The 21,389-nt window shown below is 35.7% G+C and overlaps 2 protein-coding genes across 3 annotated transcripts; both read right to left on the bottom strand.

Annotated features, from left to right (window-relative positions):
• Nucleotides 1-676: 676 nt before the first annotated feature.
• Nucleotides 677-15,583, bottom strand: LOC127810502 (uncharacterized protein At5g08430-like). Of its 2 annotated transcripts, XM_052350021.1 has the most exons (13): nucleotides 15,366-15,583; nucleotides 15,071-15,190; nucleotides 13,345-13,424; nucleotides 12,895-13,082; nucleotides 10,475-11,426; nucleotides 9,794-9,897; nucleotides 7,083-7,142; nucleotides 5,788-5,838; nucleotides 4,678-4,748; nucleotides 4,148-4,299; nucleotides 3,014-3,124; nucleotides 2,859-2,897; nucleotides 677-981 (listed from the first exon to the last, which is right to left on the bottom strand). In XM_052350021.1, exons 2-12 carry the CDS (start codon nucleotides 15,169-15,171, stop codon nucleotides 2,893-2,895), a joined length of 1,875 nt encoding a protein of 624 aa, XP_052205981.1. In that variant the 5' UTR covers nucleotides 15,172-15,190; nucleotides 15,366-15,583; the 3' UTR covers nucleotides 677-981; nucleotides 2,859-2,892. The 2 variants fall into 2 exon arrangements, with proteins under 2 accessions (XP_052205981.1, XP_052205980.1); XM_052350020.1 differs by lacking the exon at nucleotides 2,859-2,897.
• A 3,136-nt stretch (nucleotides 15,584-18,719) lies between these two features.
• LOC127809418 (pentatricopeptide repeat-containing protein At3g62890-like) lies at nucleotides 18,720-20,804 on the bottom strand. The gene has a single exon (XM_052348179.1). It carries the CDS (start codon nucleotides 20,761-20,763, stop codon nucleotides 18,865-18,867), a length of 1,899 nt encoding a protein of 632 aa, XP_052204139.1. The 5' UTR covers nucleotides 20,764-20,804; the 3' UTR covers nucleotides 18,720-18,864.
• Between the last annotated feature and the right edge of the window lie 585 nt (nucleotides 20,805-21,389).

Genomic DNA, 21,389 nt, shown 5'->3' on the forward strand with positions numbered 1-21,389 from the left:
ACATTTGTTATGTTCATCATTTAATGACGGGCATTCGATCTACATATAAAATATATTTGCTAAAGCCTAAAGAACACATGATTTGTAACTTAACCACCTTTTCCATTTAATTGTAATTACGTCGAACTTCACATATTAATAGGAACTTCGGAAAACAGATCATTAATGATTATGATGCAAAGTTACCAAAATTTTACTTTGATCCTAGTTTTCAAACATGTTTATGCCTGAAATCCTTTCACTTTGTTGAATGAATATACCCAATAAATAGTTGTTTGGCAAGAAAACAGAAAGCATTCTCAGTGGGCAATACTCTCTATCTGTAAATGGATTTAACTGTTTCCAAAGAGTTAAAATAAGATGGTGTTAGGTGATTGGAAATATGAGAAAAGATGAAGGGTATATTGGTTTTAAAATAAGTTGTGTTTTAAGTGATGGAATTCATTTGCAAATTCCATCTCTTTTAGTGGAATTTGCTTTAGCTTTGATGAATTCCATGGAATTCAATTCCACAACTTTTTTTCATTCCAAACACTAATTTTGTGGAATTCATTCATTCCAAATGGATTTAACTGTTTCCAAAGAGTTAAATCCATAGACTTCTAAGTCACAAAAAGAGCAATATTATCATTTTCATCGAGGCTAATTCTCATATAATTATTTATGGTATTTCAAATGAAAAAGTGAAAAATCATCATTTGAACATTTCCAATTAATACCCTGCTTTTTGGCCAAGAAAACATCCACTTCTGATGTCTTTTGGCTTTCTCTGAGCTATGCTTTTAATGCTACACGAAGACAGCTAAAAGAAGAACAAATTTATGAACAGGATAAGTTTACCCAAGTCCTCTAACAAAAAGATCATCTTCCAAAACTTTAAGCTTTAGACAATAAAACAAAATTTTCAACACCCTGCTGTGATCTTCTCTGGATCTTCTTATGGGCTTTGCTTCTCTGCAGCAATAGGCGGAGTAGACTCATCTATCATCCAAACAAATAGAGGATTTGTAAACTAAGGAATGAACACTAGCTAGAAATTATACTATTCAATGATAATTTAAACTGCAAAGGTCCACATATATACAGAAAAAGCAAGACAATGTACAAGAGGTCAAATCCATGAGTTTTAATGTGAAGATGATGATATTTTATCTCTCTTTTCTTTTGCTTCACCTCCCCTCCCCCCCCAAAAAAAATAAATAAATAAATAAATAATCCCCTTTGTAGTGGTAGTGAGATAAATTTATTTTCATTGAAGTACTTATTTGGTATGTATCCTAGAACGTACAGAAGTTGAGAAAATCAGGAGGCATTGAATATAGGATGAGCTAGAGACATGTAAATCACAAATTGTTGGCAAGAGAGATAAATCTCATGAGAAAGCAAGAGGATGCAAATGAAACCATGAAAGGACACACTACAATGCAAATATCCTCATCAGAGATAATAGTCTAAATGAACCACAAACTCATCAGAGATGACACTCATTTTAAGCCTGCAGTACTAACTGAACAAATTTTCTCCTGGACAAGTTCAAAGAATATAATGTGAAATTTAGTAGTAATTTTTTAGCTATGTTAATTTTGTTTCTTAAATTACTTAGGTTACTAAAATTGGTTTGGAGTTGATGTAAGTTGAAAAGTTAGTCCTTCCAAAACAAGGCCGCATTAAGCACCAAATGTTGATTAATAAAAGGATGAGTAACTTCTTGACCTCATCTACTACCACCTCCTTACAAATTTTACACTTGGCATGCACCTAACAACCCAAAATCCAAGGCATGTATACTACCTTGAAGATCTAAACTCCAATAGATCCTTGGTTGCCTTTGAGTTTTTAAAATAATACTATTTTGGTAAAATATTATCAATATAGGATTGGATTCAAAATATTTACCAATCTAGTATTGGCCTTGCCACACTATGCTATGCAGGCAGGCCAGCTTGTGTGGCAGCACCAACACATAACTGCTCATGCCATAAGAGGTTATGAATCTCATCTGTAACCACTTGCGAATCGAGGGGTTTCCAACTAGCAAATAAAAATTTAATATAGACAAGTTAAAACTGCTGGTGGTAACTTGGCTATATTAAATTATTGTCGGTCTAAAACCGCTCCTGTCATGAGCGGTTATGTCTTGGGATTGCCACGCAAGCGGCCTTCTCATATGGCATATGGCGTGGCAAGGTCAATACTAGATTAGTAAATATTTTCAAATCACTCCAATTTTGATAATATTTTCTTAAAATAATATTATTAAAAAAAGCTGTCTTTCCTAGACATCTAAAATCCAATATGTTCTTGTTTTCACAGGCTTAGATTCTAAGAGTTGTTAGGTGTGGCTCACCCAAGACCTTATATGCCCATGCAGCACTTCATTTTCAAGCGATATGGGATATGGCATTCTTTCCCACTCAATCACATAATACCTTCATCAGGCTGGCTCCCAGTTCCCCAAGCCTGGAGGGGCCCACCTTGACTTGAGTCTTGACTCTAATATCTCCAATGGACCCATAACAACTGTAGAGGAATCTCATCCCTGGGTCCTACTCTGATACCACTTTGTTGTGAGCCCACATCCTTAAAGCACTTGTTGTTAGGTGTGACTCACCAAAGATCTACATGCCAATATTATACTCCCATCTCCAACTAATACGAGACATGGCATCGTCCTTTCTTTCTTGGATGAGAAAGGAAAGGAATGAGTGGGAGACAATAAAGGCTGCAATAAGGTAATTCTACAATGTTCCAATTTGTACTTTTGAGCTAGAATGATAGAATTCCTCAACACTTTTGCTCATATCTATATGCAGTCATGAAAATGTAGCTATGATAATTAATAATTTTCCAACATTTACCATAATCGGTCAGAAGTTGACCCCATCCAATAGCTCATCCTTGCATTAAAGGGCATTAGTCAACTAAATGCAACACAAAATGGAGCCTTTGCCACTGATATTAAAATAAAGTATAAGACACCATAAACTCAAAGTAGTATGGTAGCAATTTAAACCTTGTATGCTTTTTCCAACATTACTTCTCCATGTTGGTTGTGATTTTAAGTAAGCTGAACTGGGTTTGGTATATCCAGATGAGTTTCCATAAGCAACAGCAGCTCTATGTCCTGTATGCATTGCACAAAGTATCAACAGTTTGCAATGAATATGATCTCATTGAACCATAAACAAAGGACAAGGCTACTTCTATGATTAACATTTAACCACCCAAACACAGATTTCTAAAGAGAATATAGAATAACTATTATCTGAAGATTAAAAAGACTATTTTTCCAATTTCCTGTTTCCATAGTGGTTACCACCTAGTTACTTGAGCACCTCAACTATAAAAGTGCTTTCATCTGACACAAACAAGCAAAATATCTGTGCTCATTGAGGGGCTGGAACCAATTACTGTGCAATATATCTTCTGCAGATGCAGTTGGACTTCCCAATATGAATGACACCTTAACACTTAAGCCACAAGGAATTTGAAATGGTTTGTTTGATCATAGCATATAAGAAAACCAATCTTGTTGCATTTAGAAGCCCTCTGTTGGAGTATCATGAAATAGTGTCAAAATAATCCTAAATGACTAAATGAACATTGATTACATTTATCCATTTTGAACGGATGTTAAACTTATGACTGTAACCCTGTAGAGGTTATGACTAATGTTACAAGTAATACTCCAGTTCTAAGACCAGAGGAGGAGATGCACGTTCTTCTAAAATTTACGATTCTTATTTAGACAAGTTAAAAAATAAGAGAATTTTTTTGGAAATAGACTATCCAACCGGAATTTTCAACTCTAACCTTTTTATATTTCTCAGTGATCCTTCTTGTGATTGAAACCATTAGATTAATTCCTTAACTTGAAGAACCTACATAGAAGCAACAAATTTTGCAAAACACAAAACTAGATTGCCCAAAATTTGGAATTTGAAATTGCATGAAACCAAAACCAGATCTTAAAGTTACTAAATTGTAAATGTTTCATGCATGTATCTCCCAATCATTATTTTTTCCATGATAAGTGCTTATACATTTTAATCTCCCACTTAATAATTGAACATCATGGTTTCGTATTCACAACATCCAATAGATTTCTTAATAGAACTAAAGGCATAGAAGTAGAAACTTATCAAACCTCCAGATTCATCTCGTTGTTCTATAGTGGCATCCTTGGACCTAGGCTTGACTTCCACTCCTTCTGCAATTACCTCGGGAACCTTCTGTAGCAACCGTGACTGTTCTGCTGATGTCTGAAGCAGTTGTTTCCTCTCCAAGTATTCAAAGAGCGTGGAACATGTTCAGGTTAAGGATAAAATTAACCTTCCAATGTAAATAATACTTTATAAATACTGAAGAATGCACGTGGCATGTCTGAGCAGTAACAAATTCTGCCCACCAATGCCAAGTAACCAGAGGTAATGTGATGACCATGACAAAAATACTCAAAAACTGTCTTAGCATCCTAACTCTGAAATAATAAGTCAAGATGTTTGTACACAAACCATAAAAACTGGATTTGTTGGTCCATCAAATTAAAAGATTCTAACTTCTTTTCCACATTGGTTAAATGAACTCTTTTGATTGTGAGTATCTATAGAAAAATAGTTAGAGATTGTTCAGCATCACTTCATTTAATCCTCCATGCATTCCATCAGGAAAGGATATTCTCTTCGCCGCCCTTTCTCATTTGCTCGATCAATGAGGTTTTGTAATAAAGCTAGCTCTCTGAAAATCCACTGGCATTTTCCATAAACAATAAAATTAGGTAGGCAGAAGAAAGTATAAACAAACAATTTAACCCATAGGCAAAAAGAAAACAATGAAAAAGGCTCAGATGATCTAAAATAAATTCTTAATTTTTTTTTTAGCTTAGAAATGAATTCTTAATATTTAGTCAACTAATTTAACTTCAACGCAACACAGTAATGACATAAATGGTATCATTTTACAGCAATCATTTTGGGATTTAGCTCCAAATGAGCAGTACAGCATGGAGGAACGACATACTGAGATAAAGGGGAAGAAGATCTTTGAATGGCAGTAGACATTCCCAGGAATAAGATTTATTGGAACTAATTAATTAGCACAAGGAATGGTAGTAGACTTTGAGCAATATAACATTTAAGTATCATAAGTTCCTCATGGACCATTATCTCAACCTAAAACAACGCCACATAATCTTAAGCAAGTATAACAATGGGAAACACTATCTACAACAGCAACAACATATCCAGCATTTATCCCACTATGTGGGGTTGGCTATATGAATTCTAGACTTCTATGTGGGTTACGTCCCAACAAATAGTTTGTCTAGAATTCATAATTGGATCCGACTAGGTTTTACACTGGCTATCGGTTACCTAACGCAACCCTCCTCCTTTATCCGGGCTTGGGACCGGCAATGGATAACATCCCATGGAGGAGTAATGATGAAATGAAGTTTCAACACCATCTTCATATAAAGAACTCTCTCTCTCCATACACCTAGTAAACCCACAGATGAATAAACACTAGTATGTACAAAAATACAATACCCCTGGATATACAGAGGGTACATCCTTGAATCTTAAACCAAGGCCTCCTAAGAATCAGATAATGCAACACAGAAGAAACCCAGAAACTATTACAACAGCTTCTAATGATATGACTCTCATTCTATTTGTCTTGGTTAAGTTATCATTAGAGGCAACTCTTGTGTTCTTGTATGAAAAGCACAAATAATTGATATTATGTACTATTTGAAATAACACTCTAATACTTAAGTAGAAGTCTTACATGCTTTGTTATATCTTCATGAAGAACTCTGGCCTTCTGTTCGAGCTCCACCTGTCACATAAAAAGTGTTGACCGAACAGTTCAAATAATGCTCTCATTCAAATATATAAACAATTATTTCAACAGATCGAAAGAAATTGAAACATTTACTGTATCAACAAGAGTTAAGTCCACATGACCCTAGATTGAGAGACAATAGAATTATAATCACTACAAAGCAATGCCATTAAGTGTAACTAAACACAAACAAACTCAAAGTACTTAGTGAAATGGGGAAAAATGACTTAAGGAGCACATATCAAAAAAATATTAAAATATTTAATTTACTGATAAAATAATTGCAACCAGAATTCTATTCAGCTCCAACTGCAGCTTAAAGGAAGTATGTAATGTGGTTTTATGGTGCGAATCAGAAACGGAATCTACCAATGAAAGTTGTTATACAGTTCGCCTCAGAGTACTTGTAATTTCCTTTGGGTAGGATTGTCAGGAGATAAACATTGTGTGGATTGATTTCTTCTTGAGGTCAGTTGTTTTTCCAGGATGTTCAGATATTCAAATTGTTTCTCTTTTGCAACAATAGTCAAAGAGTACTATATGTTCATGAAGCCAACAACATGAGGCCCACAGATACACTTTAAGTTTGTCTACAAGATGCGGAACAAGCTCAGGAACTGAATCTTCACCCGGCTAAATCTGTGTGATAGAAAGGTAAAGGAACCCCAGCAGTCTAGGTTAAAGAAGTACAAGTAGAATAAGGGTATGGCTTGAGGAACACAATAATTAACAGGTCTTGAAGCAGTTTTGCTACATCACAATGGTGCAATTTCCAGGAACACATATCCTGCATTTTTAAGGCTAAATGCTAATCAAAATGTAGGTGATGTTTCACTTCTGCCTATGAACCATATCTGTCGAAGTCCACAAACTAAAATTTGGGAGGAGAATGATCAATTCATCAGAGCGCAATAGCAAAAATGTAGCCAACATGCCCATAGAGAGCTAATTAACCATGACCTTTACAAAAATGGAGGATCCCAGATGATTCATGTGTCATGGATATCTTCATTCCAGATCACTGAAAGACATTCCAGGAGGAACAGTGACATGCAAGGATAGATAAATCATATTACTCTAAACAATGATGTCCATGTTACTGCATCATCAGGAAGTTCTTTATTTTGCTGAGTCCATCATCACGAAGTTCAAATGCAAATTAAATTCATTACAAAGGAAGTTTACATACTTCTCTGTATAGAAAAATATAAAAAAATAAAACTTTTAAGGAGACTTACTATAGTAAGCTTTTTCAGTAGACCACCTATCACTTGTTGTCTTAAATCTTCACATTCTTCCTGAATATGAATAAAATGAAAAGCAAAAAAAATGAGTTACAACCATCTTGATTAGAATTTTAAACTGCTGCCTGCATGCTGAACCCTTCAATTCTCACTAATGCTTTATTTTAAAGCAAACATTTGGGATAGGTGTAGACTAACAGAAGTAATAAGACAACATTATTAGAGAAAGCAGCATCAGCAGTCCAGCATAAAGTAAACAATGACAATATTTTAATTTCTTATGACCTCAAGATGATCATCACAACCAGGCACCCCTCCATACGTAGCCCAAAAAACAAGTATGTTGTCATCAAGCAAAAAAAATACAAGTATGCTGGAAGAGTCAATAACAGGATCTTTTGCCTGCTACAATAATGAATCATATTGATAGCAATGAACCATTGCACATGCCAGAGAGAGGTGCAGGCCCCATGACTTATTGAGTGGGAATATATAAAACAATTAGTTCATGACATTAAGTAGAAGCACTTTGCTGCATGTATCAATTCTTGTGCATATGCTAGAGAGAGGTGCAGTGCCCCTGACTAATTGAGCAACAATTAGCTCAAGACATTAAATTAGAATCACTTTGCTGCATTTATCTTTGTGTGGGTATGTGAAAGTGCTGGTATTCAAATTCATGTAGAGAAGTAAAACATGGGAATAATAGGTGTGGAGGAAAGGGACAAGAGAGAAAACAAGACTAGAAAGGGGGAGACAGAGAATGTTTCATTATCAGAATCCCGTAAACATGAATTCTAGGAATTCCTTGGGGTGAAAGCCCCCAACACATGAAGTACAATATTTAATCCAGCTTGGAGATGGTTTATAATAAGGATAAGGATAATCTCAATCTGGAGTCGGTTGGACCTTTCTGATGATATGTCCTGCCCTTTAGAACCATTCCTAATAGTATTGAAAAATAAAAACTCCCTGGGCTAAGGGATGTTGTGCTTGAATCAGCATAGGGCTTAAGTAATTGAATGAATGCATTGATGCAGTGCAGTGTCAGCCAAATTGATGGGTTATTCTGAAGTGACAGGAAAAAATGAGCCTCCCATTGACTCTCCTTGGTGAGATTGTTGACATTGAGAGGTATTCCACTTGGTGCCATTGTTTCCATATTTGTTACATCAACATAGGAGTCACCAAATTGTGGGTATATCTAAGTTCTGGTGATGAATCATGTAGAAAAGTGAAGAGGGACGGCAAACAGAGAAACAAGGAGATGCTATGAATTCCTTCAGGTGAAAGCGCCCAATATATAGAGGACAGTAATCCAATCCACTTAATGAGATAGTTCCGGCCAAAAACAAGAACAATTCTAAACCTAAACCACTTTAAACTATCTATCAACATGCCTTATCCCATAGAACTTGTTTCTAATAAGATTGAAATAAGAACTCCCTCTCCAACTCAACTCCTGACACCAAATTATCCACTTGGATGACCTGCTATGGCAATCCTCTATCTCGGGACTCTGAGCCACATAACTTGAGAATTCTCAATTAAGTCTCTCCTAAGGTGTTTAGTGCCACATACATCTTGCAAAAGGGGTTTAGTGCTACAGTGATTCACCTTTAAGGGCAGTGTCCTTATCCTCATTGCTATTATCCTATTTGAGTTGTTCGTGTGTACCCTAGGACACTGGCCATCCTAGTTGCCAAGGGTCCATTTGCATGAATTCAAACGCATGTTAACCATTTAAACACCAAGACAGTTGTCCCAATCTAAGGCTAACACAATCAGTGCTTTGAACTCATCAGAACATCCACGTGTACCTAGGTAATAAAGTGCCTACCCTCATGTAATCTGCAAAAGTATTCTAAAAAATCACATTGTAACTGATAGCATTTATTTCTATCTTTCAAATTAGTTAAATAGAGGAAAATAATGACAAGATACTTCAAGAACAACATGCTGATAGTACAATATAAATACACGATACATATATTATTAAAGAATTAATAGTACATACAAGCTGCATCTCCATATTATCAGGCTGGCATCTGCTTAAAAGTGTTTTTATTATAATTGCCTTTACATAATTGATAGTTCAGGAAATGCGATATCAATTGGAGGAGCCAATATATTGTAGATTGACAGTGTAATAACATTGAAACTCGCCAGTACTCTATAGTACTTGATGGAGAATCTGCTCAACAGACACCATACAGAGCCAAGGTCATTTTCCTAAACTTAATGCGAGTTGCTAAATCCTATTATCTGGAAACTGTTCTCTGATTGGCAGGGAAATAAGAGACCTACTTTTACCCAATAAAGGTGATACACTAGGAGATGGTCTGAAAGCTAGAATTCATATAGCTGACCTGATCAAGTGGGACTAAGTCTTGGGATTATTGTTGATGTTATTGTAAAGGTGCTATGCTATCTCCAGCATATGATAGAGCTTTCAATAATGATCCAGTACAAATGAATCACCCTAAGCTATTTAAAAAAAAAAAAAAAGAAAAGAAAAAAGAAAACTACAGTTTAACATGCCTTTTATATGCAATTAACCAAAGAACTATTGTTTAACAAATAACAATGAAGAAGAACAGAAGATGAAGAGGCAGAAAAATATAGAAGAAATTGGGAAGATGAAAGAATGAAGAAGGGCACCGAAAATATTTTGACATGATACGGTATTGTTGTTGTATGGTTACCTCTGAGAAATTATCATCTGATAGCATGCTGATGCAAATATCTTTTGACATATTGGAAACTTGGAGAATAATCTCTGTATTGTTTACCTCCAGCTCTTTTATGCCTGAGATCATATACATGGTAAAAATAGGGAGAACATCAAAAGTTTGATGATAAAGGAAAATGCTTGAGAAAGGTAGAGAGCAATAGATCTCACCGGAAATAAAATATTATCTACACAACCATAAAGAATTGCCTAGGTGCAAGATTTAGAATAAATCAATGCAGAGAAAAAATTAAATGAATATCTAACAATAACACACTAAGAATCAAACATGACTTTAAGGATTAAACCATAAATGGCAAGTTATTACTTGTGACATTTATGATAAATATTTCTATCATGATTCATGAACTAATATATTGGAACAATATTTCTGTAAAAGAAAAAAAAATATTGGAACAAGAAAATATGAACAGTTGGAGCAGTAAAATGCAAAATGATCACAATTACTACAAAGCACACCATTCTACTCTTACAACAGAAATAAATCAATAATACTATCATTTTCATAAGGGTATATAGCTTTCTAGCACAGAGTTTATTGCTTTTCAATAAATCAATGGCACCACAGAATATCGCGTAACTGCTAGGAAGAAATAGCCTGGTTAACTCATCAAATATCTCTACCAACACAAACCTGTGACTTGCGCAAGCTGATGAGATTTTGTCTGAAAACGGTCGCTGGGATCTGATTTGACTCTCACAAAGCTTCCTATTACCTTGGATCCAAAGGTTTCAGGTTGCTTTGACAGCTCCTGCACAAGGCTCCTCTTCAGGTAGATAAGTTTAATGTTCTCAGGAGTGATGGCAGCAAAACAGCTCTGGGGAGCATTGACCACTGCTTCCTTTTCCTGTGATTTCAATAACGCACTTGACTTTTTCTGTTTTCTAAAGGCCAGTGCAGCATTAGCAGCCTCATCTTCCAGTGACTTAATGAATGTACTTGGTTCTCTACAGGTCACAACTGCATTATCAGCCTCATCTTCTGAACTGTATCCCATTTCATCCTCCAATGGCTCTAAATTCTCCAAAAAATGGGATTCCAAGAGGTCATATATTTTATTTCTGTTGATTATTTTCCTCCCAAAAACAGACTCTAGCTTTTCATCACATAAAATCTTCCTCTTTTTGTCTGGTTGGAAAAGCTTATTTTGGTTGATGTATCCACCAATGATAGAAGACACGTCGTACTGTGACAATTTTTTGGTAGTGTCTTTACCAATTGATACAAGAAAATCCAAAAGTGATTTTGATCCCCAATCATTGAACTCTCTTTTGTTTGATTTGACCCCCTTCTTAATTAAAAGTCGTCGATCCTTGGATCTCTTTCTTTTCTGCACTGGTAAGCACTCGTCTAGGCCATCCTCCTCCTCCTCCTCCTCCTTATCATTATCATCATCAGATGCTAAATACAAATCTTCATCCTTGTCAGATTCATCTCGATATGAGCTTGACTTTTTACCCTTTTTAATTACAGCATCAGCAGCATGGAGATGTTGTATTGTTAAGCCTTCTTTCTCCTTGATTATGTCCCAATATTCAGTGAATAGGCCCTCGTATGTGTTCCGATCTTTCAAGTCTACCTTCTCCTGCAATGCAATCAGAGTATGTCAGTGAATATAATGAGCAACAAAACCTAAGTTCCTCTCAGCTAAGTAAGGCACTGAGCTCCCAATTCAAAATCATGAATAAAACAAATCTGAGTGACTTCAAGGAATTTTGACAAATTTGATAGGATCAAATTTCTTCATAATTTCAAGAGTATGAATTCCAGAAAGCATGACAAGTCCATAATTCTATATGGGCATGACCTTGTCTACTGACAACTTAACATGCACCTAACATGCTTTATCTAGGTTGGCATAATACAACTTTAATTGAGCTAATAGGCAGCAATGAACATTTTATTGAGGCGGTGGCTGGAAGTAAGAAAGAAAAACCTGTGAAAGATAGCCAACAAAATGATCTGAACCAACCATATAGAAGATGTGAGCCCCTAATAAACACGCACCAGTTACAAGCCTTCATTTGCGATGATGAATGATGTGTTTAAAACCTACTAATCACAATCAAAACAACATGGGCACGTTGTTCACGTAAATGCATATTTATTAAAACCCATATATTTTCACTCTTAAAGCATTCACACTCTCAGTAGATCTTCTTTACAGTTTATACATATGAACAATGGATTCTCGCACTCCCTTGTCCACTTCCCCTCCAACTCTACAAACTACTTAGGTTCTTGCAATCTCTCAATGAGAATCGAGACAAGTAGCTTGATGGAATATCACGTGCTATAGAGATTTGCATCAAGTGCCTCTTTCTTCAAAAGAAGTAATCATCTTAAACCAAATAAAATAAATGATGACCAAGGAATTTGTTTTGCAACTCAAAAAAGCCAATAGTTGTTGATGTTTGCCTCGAGTTAGCCTAGAAGATCAGTGAAGACAGTGGCTTATATCAGCTAAGGTTTATATAGGCAGTTGTGTTTTTTATCCTCTAAATGTAATTAGTAAAAGTTTGGGGTTAAAACTGGAATTATCTAAGTCCAATCTGTTATATTGGGATGTCCGCCCCTATTATAAATAGAGGGCAAGAGTTAGCTGGTAGGTAAGGGTTCTCATTTCTATTGTAACGAGTGTTGTGATCGTTCAGAGAGAAAGGCTAGAGAAAAGGTAGCTTTGTAATTTTGGGGAACGAGGGTTGTGTGGTACTCGGGAATAGAAGGGAGGGAACTTGCTGTTGTACTGATCATTTTCTTGGAATAAAGAAGACTGCTCGCGGGGTGTTTTGACTGCTGGATGTAGGGTTGCAACACTAGCAATCCGAACCAGGATAAACTTCAGCTTCTTGTGGTTTGGTTTTCTGGTTTCTGTTTAATTTGTGAATTCTTTACTTTCTGTTTGTGTTAACATCTCTTATAGTTGATCCAAGAGTGAGAAAAGAATTTGAGAGAGAGAATTGTTTGTCTAAAATCTGCCTAAACCAGTGAGTCTAAAACAACAATAGTGCATCAAGAACGTAATATACAGATCTTCTTGGAAATTATCATACCCCATCAGAGTCGACATCCATGTTCTCTTCCCAGAGTAGTGCAAGCTTTAAACAGTTGTTGCAGAACCCTTTGTTCCCTCTAACACGTGCAAACTCCGCATTCAAAATGCAATGTTGGCACACAGCAGTTGGACAGCAAAAACAAAGGAATTTTGAGTTCCTCTGGCAAATGAAGCAAGAATGCCAATCTGAAATAAAAAATGGAAACAACTTAGACACTGCTCTGATAATTGTCCAATGCAATGGAAGCAGAACAGGCAAAAGTGTGTTTCATTAACACTAGATATTGCTATTTTTTCTAATCATTTGGGCGGCTGGAAACCTTGAGATCATTCAAAACTAAGAACGTTACCAAATGATCATCCTTATGCATGCAGTAGAGTCATTATAAATAATAAAATAGAAAACAATAAAAAGAAAATCAAACTGCAGAAAAAATAAGTTGCTTACTGCAAATCCAGCTCTTTTCAGTCTCAAAAAATGATTCATCCTTCTCCACACACTCAGCATGATAAGCTTTCAGACACTGCCTGAACCAGTGCATTTGATAATACCACATGAATAAAAATTACTTCTTGTCAAGAATAAAAAGAACTCAGTGCAAAAGAGGTACCATAAATAAAGCAGTATAAATGCAGAATTAATATAGAGGAGAAACATCCAGCTTAACTTGGGTTAGTAAATATATAAGACAATGTATAAATATTCATGCACCAGTCTCTTGTTGCTAGAAACTGAAAGACATGAACCATTTGCCAGACATAAAATGTATAATATATCATGATTTAGGTAATGAATTGTTAAATAGCCAACCACACCTAGTGGGTTTAAGGCTTGGTCTGTTGTTGTTAGACAGCAGCTACCATGTAAACACCTCTCTGAATTGAAAAGCTTAAGACTGTTATGAAAGAGACTTGACAATGTATATCAACCTTTCCAACACAGGTAATACAGCTGCAAACATACACAAGAAGTACCAGAAATGGTAGGCCTTGTTAGTGCATTAAAATATAAGACATTGCAAACCCGCCCACTGCATTAGGTGTCAGTTACTTTCTGTATTGGTCAGTGTTAACAGAACTTTGAGAACAAAAAACGACCAGAATGTTCGGAAAAGTATGAATATTCTTATTCATTTTCATATTTCTAAGTTTGATCTAGATGTTTTCGATTGCAATTGCTGTTCCTTGTCTTTCTTTCTTCCTTTCATCTTCTCTTCATAATAACACATTGTTTCACATAAAGACAACGTTAGACATGGTCCATAAAAAAGAGTTACTTCGCCCATATGACCCTCCCACAAAAAAATAAGAAGCAAGGAGTCGCTTCTCTCAAGCAGATAGTATAGCTCTTAGGTGATGGAGAACGGAGAACCACTGATGATGAAAACATAGTGAATACAAAGCTATACAGGCTCAAGCACACATATAGGACGTGGGTGTGTATCTAGGTTCTGGGTCTTTAGAGAACCGTAAATTTCAGGATCCAGGTGCATCTCCCTATTGATTGTTACCAGTGTGTACATTAAACATGAAGACGCATCTACATTTAGTTGTACATAACATAAACTATTACATTGCAAATTGCCCCTTGGATTTTGCTCCAATTTAAGTCACAAATTTAACCTCTCAAATTTTCTATTTAAGGACTACAACTTTAACATACTAAAATGAATGCAATTCAATCATTAACTTGGTGGGAAAACCTCACTTTGCCATATCATGTATTTCAGATTAATTACCTTAAATTGAGAATATAATTGTCCAATTTTTAATTTAAAATCAGAATTATCCTTTCTAATTTCTACTTCTTTTTTTGATAAAATCATAACAATTACTTTTTAATTTCCAATTCCTTTTCAAAATCATAACAATTCTTTTTTTTAATTTATTTGAGAACAATCGTCTCAAATTTTCAAAAATAAATATTTTCAAATTTTACTTTTTTAAATTTGGGCAGGGCAGGGCCGGGCCCCAGACCCGGCACTGCCCTATATATTGGGCCGGGCTCCGCATGGCCTCCTTGCTACAGACTACAGTGAGGGGCAGCCCGGCCCATTTGAGATCTGCACTGGTTTGACCCCAAATCACTGTCCCCACCCCTCGATCGTCGACGGAAAACCAGAGCCAAGAAAACAGAAAAGAAAAAAGGTTTAGGAATCAGTTTCAGAACTCACTTGTGGTCGCAAACTATAAGCTTTCCCCCATCTTTACAGGAAAAACACCAGTCCTCAGCAATTTCTACCTTGTTCTGGCTCTTCCCCTTCTTCTTCGCCATCGCTCCTTCAAACTCGACACTGCAATCCACGAGCAACCCAGTTCGTCCGTCAATTTGGAAGAAAACCAATTAAATCAGAAATCAACGAGAAAAACATACAAGTTCAACGGAGCAAAGAAGAGTAGACTGCTTTATCTGTAAAAAATACCCTAAACCCACACGACAACGAAGCAAGAAAAGAAAGAGGAGCATACACTGAATCAGACGCACAATGCGGGTCTCGCGATCAACGAAAAACACGGCCGAGAAAATAAGGGAAATCGAAGCTTCAAAATCCACCGAATGCGAACGATCACCACAAACAATGCCGCGACTCCCCGCCCTTTAGGTTACATGGGTTTAGAGAGAGAGAGAGAGAGAGAGAGAGAGAGAGTGAAGGGTGGGGTTTGACAAGCGGGAGAAGTGGATTCTAGAAGCAATTCTCGCTCGATGGAGTCGGGAATATATATATATATATGTATAATACAAGCAAATATATTGAGAATTATTTATTTTATTAAAAATAAAAATACCTAATTTATTTTTAAAATAATTTTATCACTATGTTGAAATTTATTTTATTTAAAATCTTATCTAAAAAATTAAAATATAAATTATAATTATCTAAACATTTTAATTTTGACAATTATATCCCAATTAACTCAATTAAATATAATTTTATCTTACACTTAAATTTAATTTAGAAGACGTATATCATTATTGATGTAATGTCATAAAAAAATATAAATAAAACTCATATATATATATATAATAAAATTATACATGTAAATTTTACTCTTCTGTGTATATGTAAGTCCCACTCGTATAATTTTTTTTATAATAAGTGATTTTGCCACATCACCTCCTAAATTATTTTGAAATATCGATAAAATTACACCTAATTGATTTAATTAGAATATAATTGTTAAAATTAAAATATTTGAATAAATTTATAAATTCATGAAAATATCTTAGTTTATTTTTTACTATTTACCCTAACATAAATCGATAGTGTTGGGACGATTCAAGCGAAGACTGTGGCGGGGCTTCTCAAATTTCATATTAAAAAAAAAAATTAAAATGGCCCAGCCTGCTTTGATTTTCCTACACAATACCTAAATTAGATTATATTTTTATAAATGTATTTATTTATATAATTCGGACCGTACTAATCACGAGAAGCTTAGCTCAGCATTAGACCCATAACCCAACACCAAGCTCGATCTCTAAACCCAACCTCAACTCACAACAACTCAATATCACCCTCATTCCTTCAATACCATCCGATATCCCCGCGCTTGTAACATGTCTCAACAATCTTGAGATTCTCGACCCTTCAACTTCGCCCTCATCCTCAGCAACGCTAAGATCCTTGGCTCCTCATCCTCCCGTAATGGTTGACGATTACGCAAGAATTAAACTCTCCCTTTCTCCCTTATATAAGCCCACTTTGTCACTAATCGAGATATGTTATTTTCAAGTGCTACTCCTGTCACGTAAACTATTTGTGACTAGATTTGTTGTTGCCTCAAGCTCTTTGGCCAACCACCACTTTGGGTTAGAAAGAACATAATTAAAATATTTTTTTATAAAAAAAATTTAAATACAAATCAATCTTCTTGCATTTTAATAATATATTATAGGTATATCATATTATTATTTATGATCAATAAATAATATTATTTATTTTAATTGATTTTCAATTTTGGACCCATCTCGAAGCCGATTAGATTGAAAATCGGTTGAAGTCTCCGTCCATTTTGTATTTGTTTCCAATGAAGAAATAATAATATCAATAATAATGATGACTTCTGGCCTTCTGTTCAACCTCCACAGTCAGATAGGAAGTGTTGATGGAACCGTTCAAATAAGGCTATGAGCCAAACATAAAAATAAGGAGGAGGCTATTAGTATTTTTTTTTCCCAACATTTTGAGTTACATAATATATTATAAATGGCTAAAATATCATCCGCATGTTATTATCTCGTCTCACCACCTCGAACTATCTTACCATTTTGGATGAGATATTTTAGACATGCGACTTATGCTGCTAGGGCCGGCCATGAGATGTTAAAGGTTCTAAGCGAAATTTTATATGAACTCTTATGTTTAAAAATAAAATTATATATAATAAATATAAATAAATTTATTTTACTATATAAAAATATTTAAAATTTTCACAATAATAGTTTATTATAAAAACATTCAAAATTTTCGGCCCAAACTTCTTTCTTGGGCTAAAATTTTCATTTATTACATATATATATATATAAGTGGCACTCGCAGTGGCAGCCCGAGAAATAGAGATGGTGGTTTTCAAATTTCTTCCTATGCCACCTACATCAAATCAATTTATTATATTCTTTTCATTAGTTTAATTTTTTAATTTAAATTTAATTAAACATAAAATTACCTCAAACTAATTTTAGATGGGTCCATGCCTACAAGACCACCTGAGCCCATGCCAACAAGGCTAGGACTGGCCTTGGTGGAGGGGTCCAAGGCAATTGCCTTTGTTGCCTACCCTCAAGGCTGGCCTGATGCTGCCTCAATTCATCGTCTTGGATAAAGGATATTTTAAGTATTTTAATTATATTATGTAGTTTAATGTATAACTCATAATGTATCAATAGCATTTTTTTAGAAATAATAATTTTAAAAAATTACAAAAAAATAAAAATGTTATGTTGTCTACGTCAGATAACAAAACCTTTGTCAAACATGAATAAAATGGAAGGAGGGTGTGACTCTTTCTGCCCCGAAACACCCCCCCCCCCCCCCCCCCCCTCATATGCCAGTCGGGTTAACAAATTTGCACAAAGAAAATTAATTATTCAAAATAATTTGTTGTGTTAAGCCCACATAACCCTAGTTTGAATATTACACAAGAAATTGTAATTACTTGATGTTGATAATAAGTGATGCAATTTAAGTGTGTGTTAAAATGTTTTAACTTGCTGATAAGATAATCATCAACCAGAATGTTCTAGATATGCAAATTGTTTCTCTTTGGCAACAATAGTCAACAGTAGTACATGATCATGCGATATGAAGCCAACATAGGGCAGGGTCAAAGTGAACATTCCCACCAGTGTACTGAGGATAAATATGAAAGGGATGCCTCAGGGAAGAACATTCAGGACTTGGGGGGCGTTTGACTTTGGCTTGGCCGCTTATAAGTTGCCCATTTTTAAAAGCTCTATAATTAATTTAATTACACGTTTATTAAAACTTAAATTTTCAACTAATTTATTTTATAAAATTCTCATATTCTTTCAATTTTAATAATATTTAACTAATATTTCAATTCGTTGTTAAATTCTAAAATTTGTGTTAATTTTTTAGTCTATAAACTGTTATATCCTAAAAAACAGATGTCAATTAACCTCTAACATTTTTAATGAGACAACAAATCTATTTTAAAAGAACTGTGTGTTGTACAAATCTTAATTTTATTATTCTTTTATATACTATTATGTTTTTGTTTTTTATTATATAATATTGTATTACTTCAATATTTCTGTACTGTTGATTTAAATATAATATTATAAATATAATTATTATTTGTCAAACAATATAATTATTTTATTATGGTTGCCAGACAGTTTCAACCCACACCAGAGAAAAATCAAATGTGCATGAAAACAACATGAGACAATAGGAATTGGTCCTGAATATTCTTTCCCTTGCAAGAATGGAGCATGAAAGAAAATCTACCAATAATCAAGACAAGAACAGTTGCCCTCCTTAAAATGATGAAATCTGCTCCCATCCCTCACGATTATCTCCCGCATAAACACCTTTGAAACAGCCTTGCTGAAGTCATGGCAGTCTCCACAAACTCTCAAGTTCTTGACAATTCGAATACAATCCCCACAAGCTGTGACCAAAAAACCAAAAGCAATTGCCAACCTCTCACTGTGCTCCTTGATTGCATTCTCTTTTTCTTCCTCTTCTATATCGTGCATGACAGGTGAAACATTGGGCATGTAACCACCCTCTCCTATTCGCTTTCCAATGATTTGAAGCATCTTGTAAATCTCTGGATACCTCTCATGCCCTTTATCCCCTGCAACAAATCGATGAAGTCTGCCCTGTGCCTCGATCAAGCTCCAACCAGCAACCTTATTAGCTCTTCGGTCAACCATCAATCTTCTAATTCTGACTACATCTGCCCATTTCCTTGCTTTGGCATAAATACCAGCCAACTGTACATAATTTCCATCATGGGTTGGATCCAATTGGATTAGTTTATTCCCTATCTGTTCACCCAATTCAACTAATCCATGAATCTTGCAAGCACCAAGCAGCGTGGTCCATAACACGGGGTCTGGTTGAATGGAAATCTTCTCAATCAAATCCATGGCTTCCGGGACCAATCCAGCACGGCCCAAGAGGTCCACCATGCAACCATAATGCTCCATCTCTGGCTCAATACCATAATTCTCACTCATCATCTTAAAATAATGTTGCCCCTTGCTGACCAAACCTGTCCTACTACAAGCATTCAAGACTCCAACGAAAGTCACATTCACTGGGCAGAAGCCTTCACTTGTGAACCTTTCAAAGAGGGAAAGCGCTTCCATTCCAAGTCCATGCGCAGCCAATCCACAAATCATAGCGTTCCATGAACAAACATCTTTTTCAGGCATGGCGTTAAAGACAACTTTAGCCTGGTCAATGCACCCACATTTTGCATACATGTCGATAAGACCTGTGCCGATAGGAACACTCAATGGGAAATTGCAAGAACTGATAACGGAATGAACTAATCGGCCCTGATCAAGTAAACCCAATTGGGCTGATGCTGAGAGAACCGTTACCAGAATGGCCTCGTTCGGGACCAGCCCTTTCTCTCTCATCTCCTTAAAACTCTGTAAACCTTCTTCCAACTTCCCATTTTGCACATAACCCATTATCATTAAACTCCATGAAATAACATCTCTCTCAGGCATTTCTCCAAATAACTTCTCCACTAGTCCAATTTGTCCATCCCTCACATAACCCCCCAGCATCACGTTCCAAGTAACAACATCGCGGCACTGGGGACTTTCGTCGAACACCTTCTTCGCGCACTCAATTTTACAACAAGCACAATAAAACTGAACCAAACCATTCCTAACAAAAACATCTTCACCGAACCCAATCTTAACGACATGAGCGTGAACCTGAATCCCTTCAACCAACGCCAGTGCGTTGCTGCAAGACTGCAACAAGAAAGTGAAAGTATAGTTATTGGGCTGCAACCCACTTCGCCGCATAAACGCGTAGAGACCAACCGATTCACGAGGCGATTCACTCTTGGCGAAGCATCGGATCGTGTTGTTGGCCAGGAAAACACGGGGGTTTTGGATCGAATGAAAGACGGCGTGGCAGTACTCGGATGGGGCGGACGGGGAGTGAGCCAAGGCGGCGATGAGGGGGCCCATGAGTTGGGTATCGGCGCCGAGGCCGGCGGTGATGAGGCGAGCATGGGCTTGCTTGGTTTGGCCGAGAGAAAGGCTACGTGGGAGGGAAGACAGTGGTGAATGGGAACTTGCCGCTGAGAAATGACGGTTCGTAAACTGGATTGAGAGGGAAAGCAGGATGTGGGTTCGTCTATAGGCCAGCATAAAACGCCCCCTTTTGATCCAAAGCTACTCTTAAATTTCAACTGGCAAGTGTTTGCAACATCAAACAGAGAGCTTTAAACCCTTTAAAAAACTTTTTGTAATTTTAAAAATCTCTCACATAAAATCACTTATTTAAATATTTAACTAACAATTGATACATATACATCTTAACGCAATAATTTTCTAACATCTTCTCGAATTCCTTTCTTTCTTTGGCATCTCCTCAACTTGTCAGCTCTTCAAAGTCTCCTCAACTCCCTTTTTCTCTCTTTAAGTGCATATCTCTTTCATAATTCAAATGAAAAGAACTTCTATATTATGATAAAATTGTAAATGAAATAAAAAATAAAGATATAAATCTAAAAGAGAGGGGACTAAACTCTACACCGATTGTTTCCCTTTTTTATTCTTTAAAAATATATAAAATTAAGATTAAAATAGTAAATTAATTAATCTTCATGTTGTTTAAATATAATAAGTTTAAATATAATAATAAATTTATAACTGTACGATAATATATGCCTCAAGCTTTTAGTCTAAGGAAAACTTGCAAAAGAGGAAATAATTAAGGGTGCAAGGTATTTTTCATATGAGCCCTCGAATGGTTAAATTAGCCTTCGAAAAAG

Source organism: Diospyros lotus, chromosome 9 (genome assembly GCF_014633365.1).
Source record: "Diospyros lotus cultivar Yz01 chromosome 9, ASM1463336v1, whole genome shotgun sequence".
Lineage (NCBI taxonomy): Eukaryota > Viridiplantae > Streptophyta > Magnoliopsida > Ericales > Ebenaceae > Diospyros > Diospyros lotus.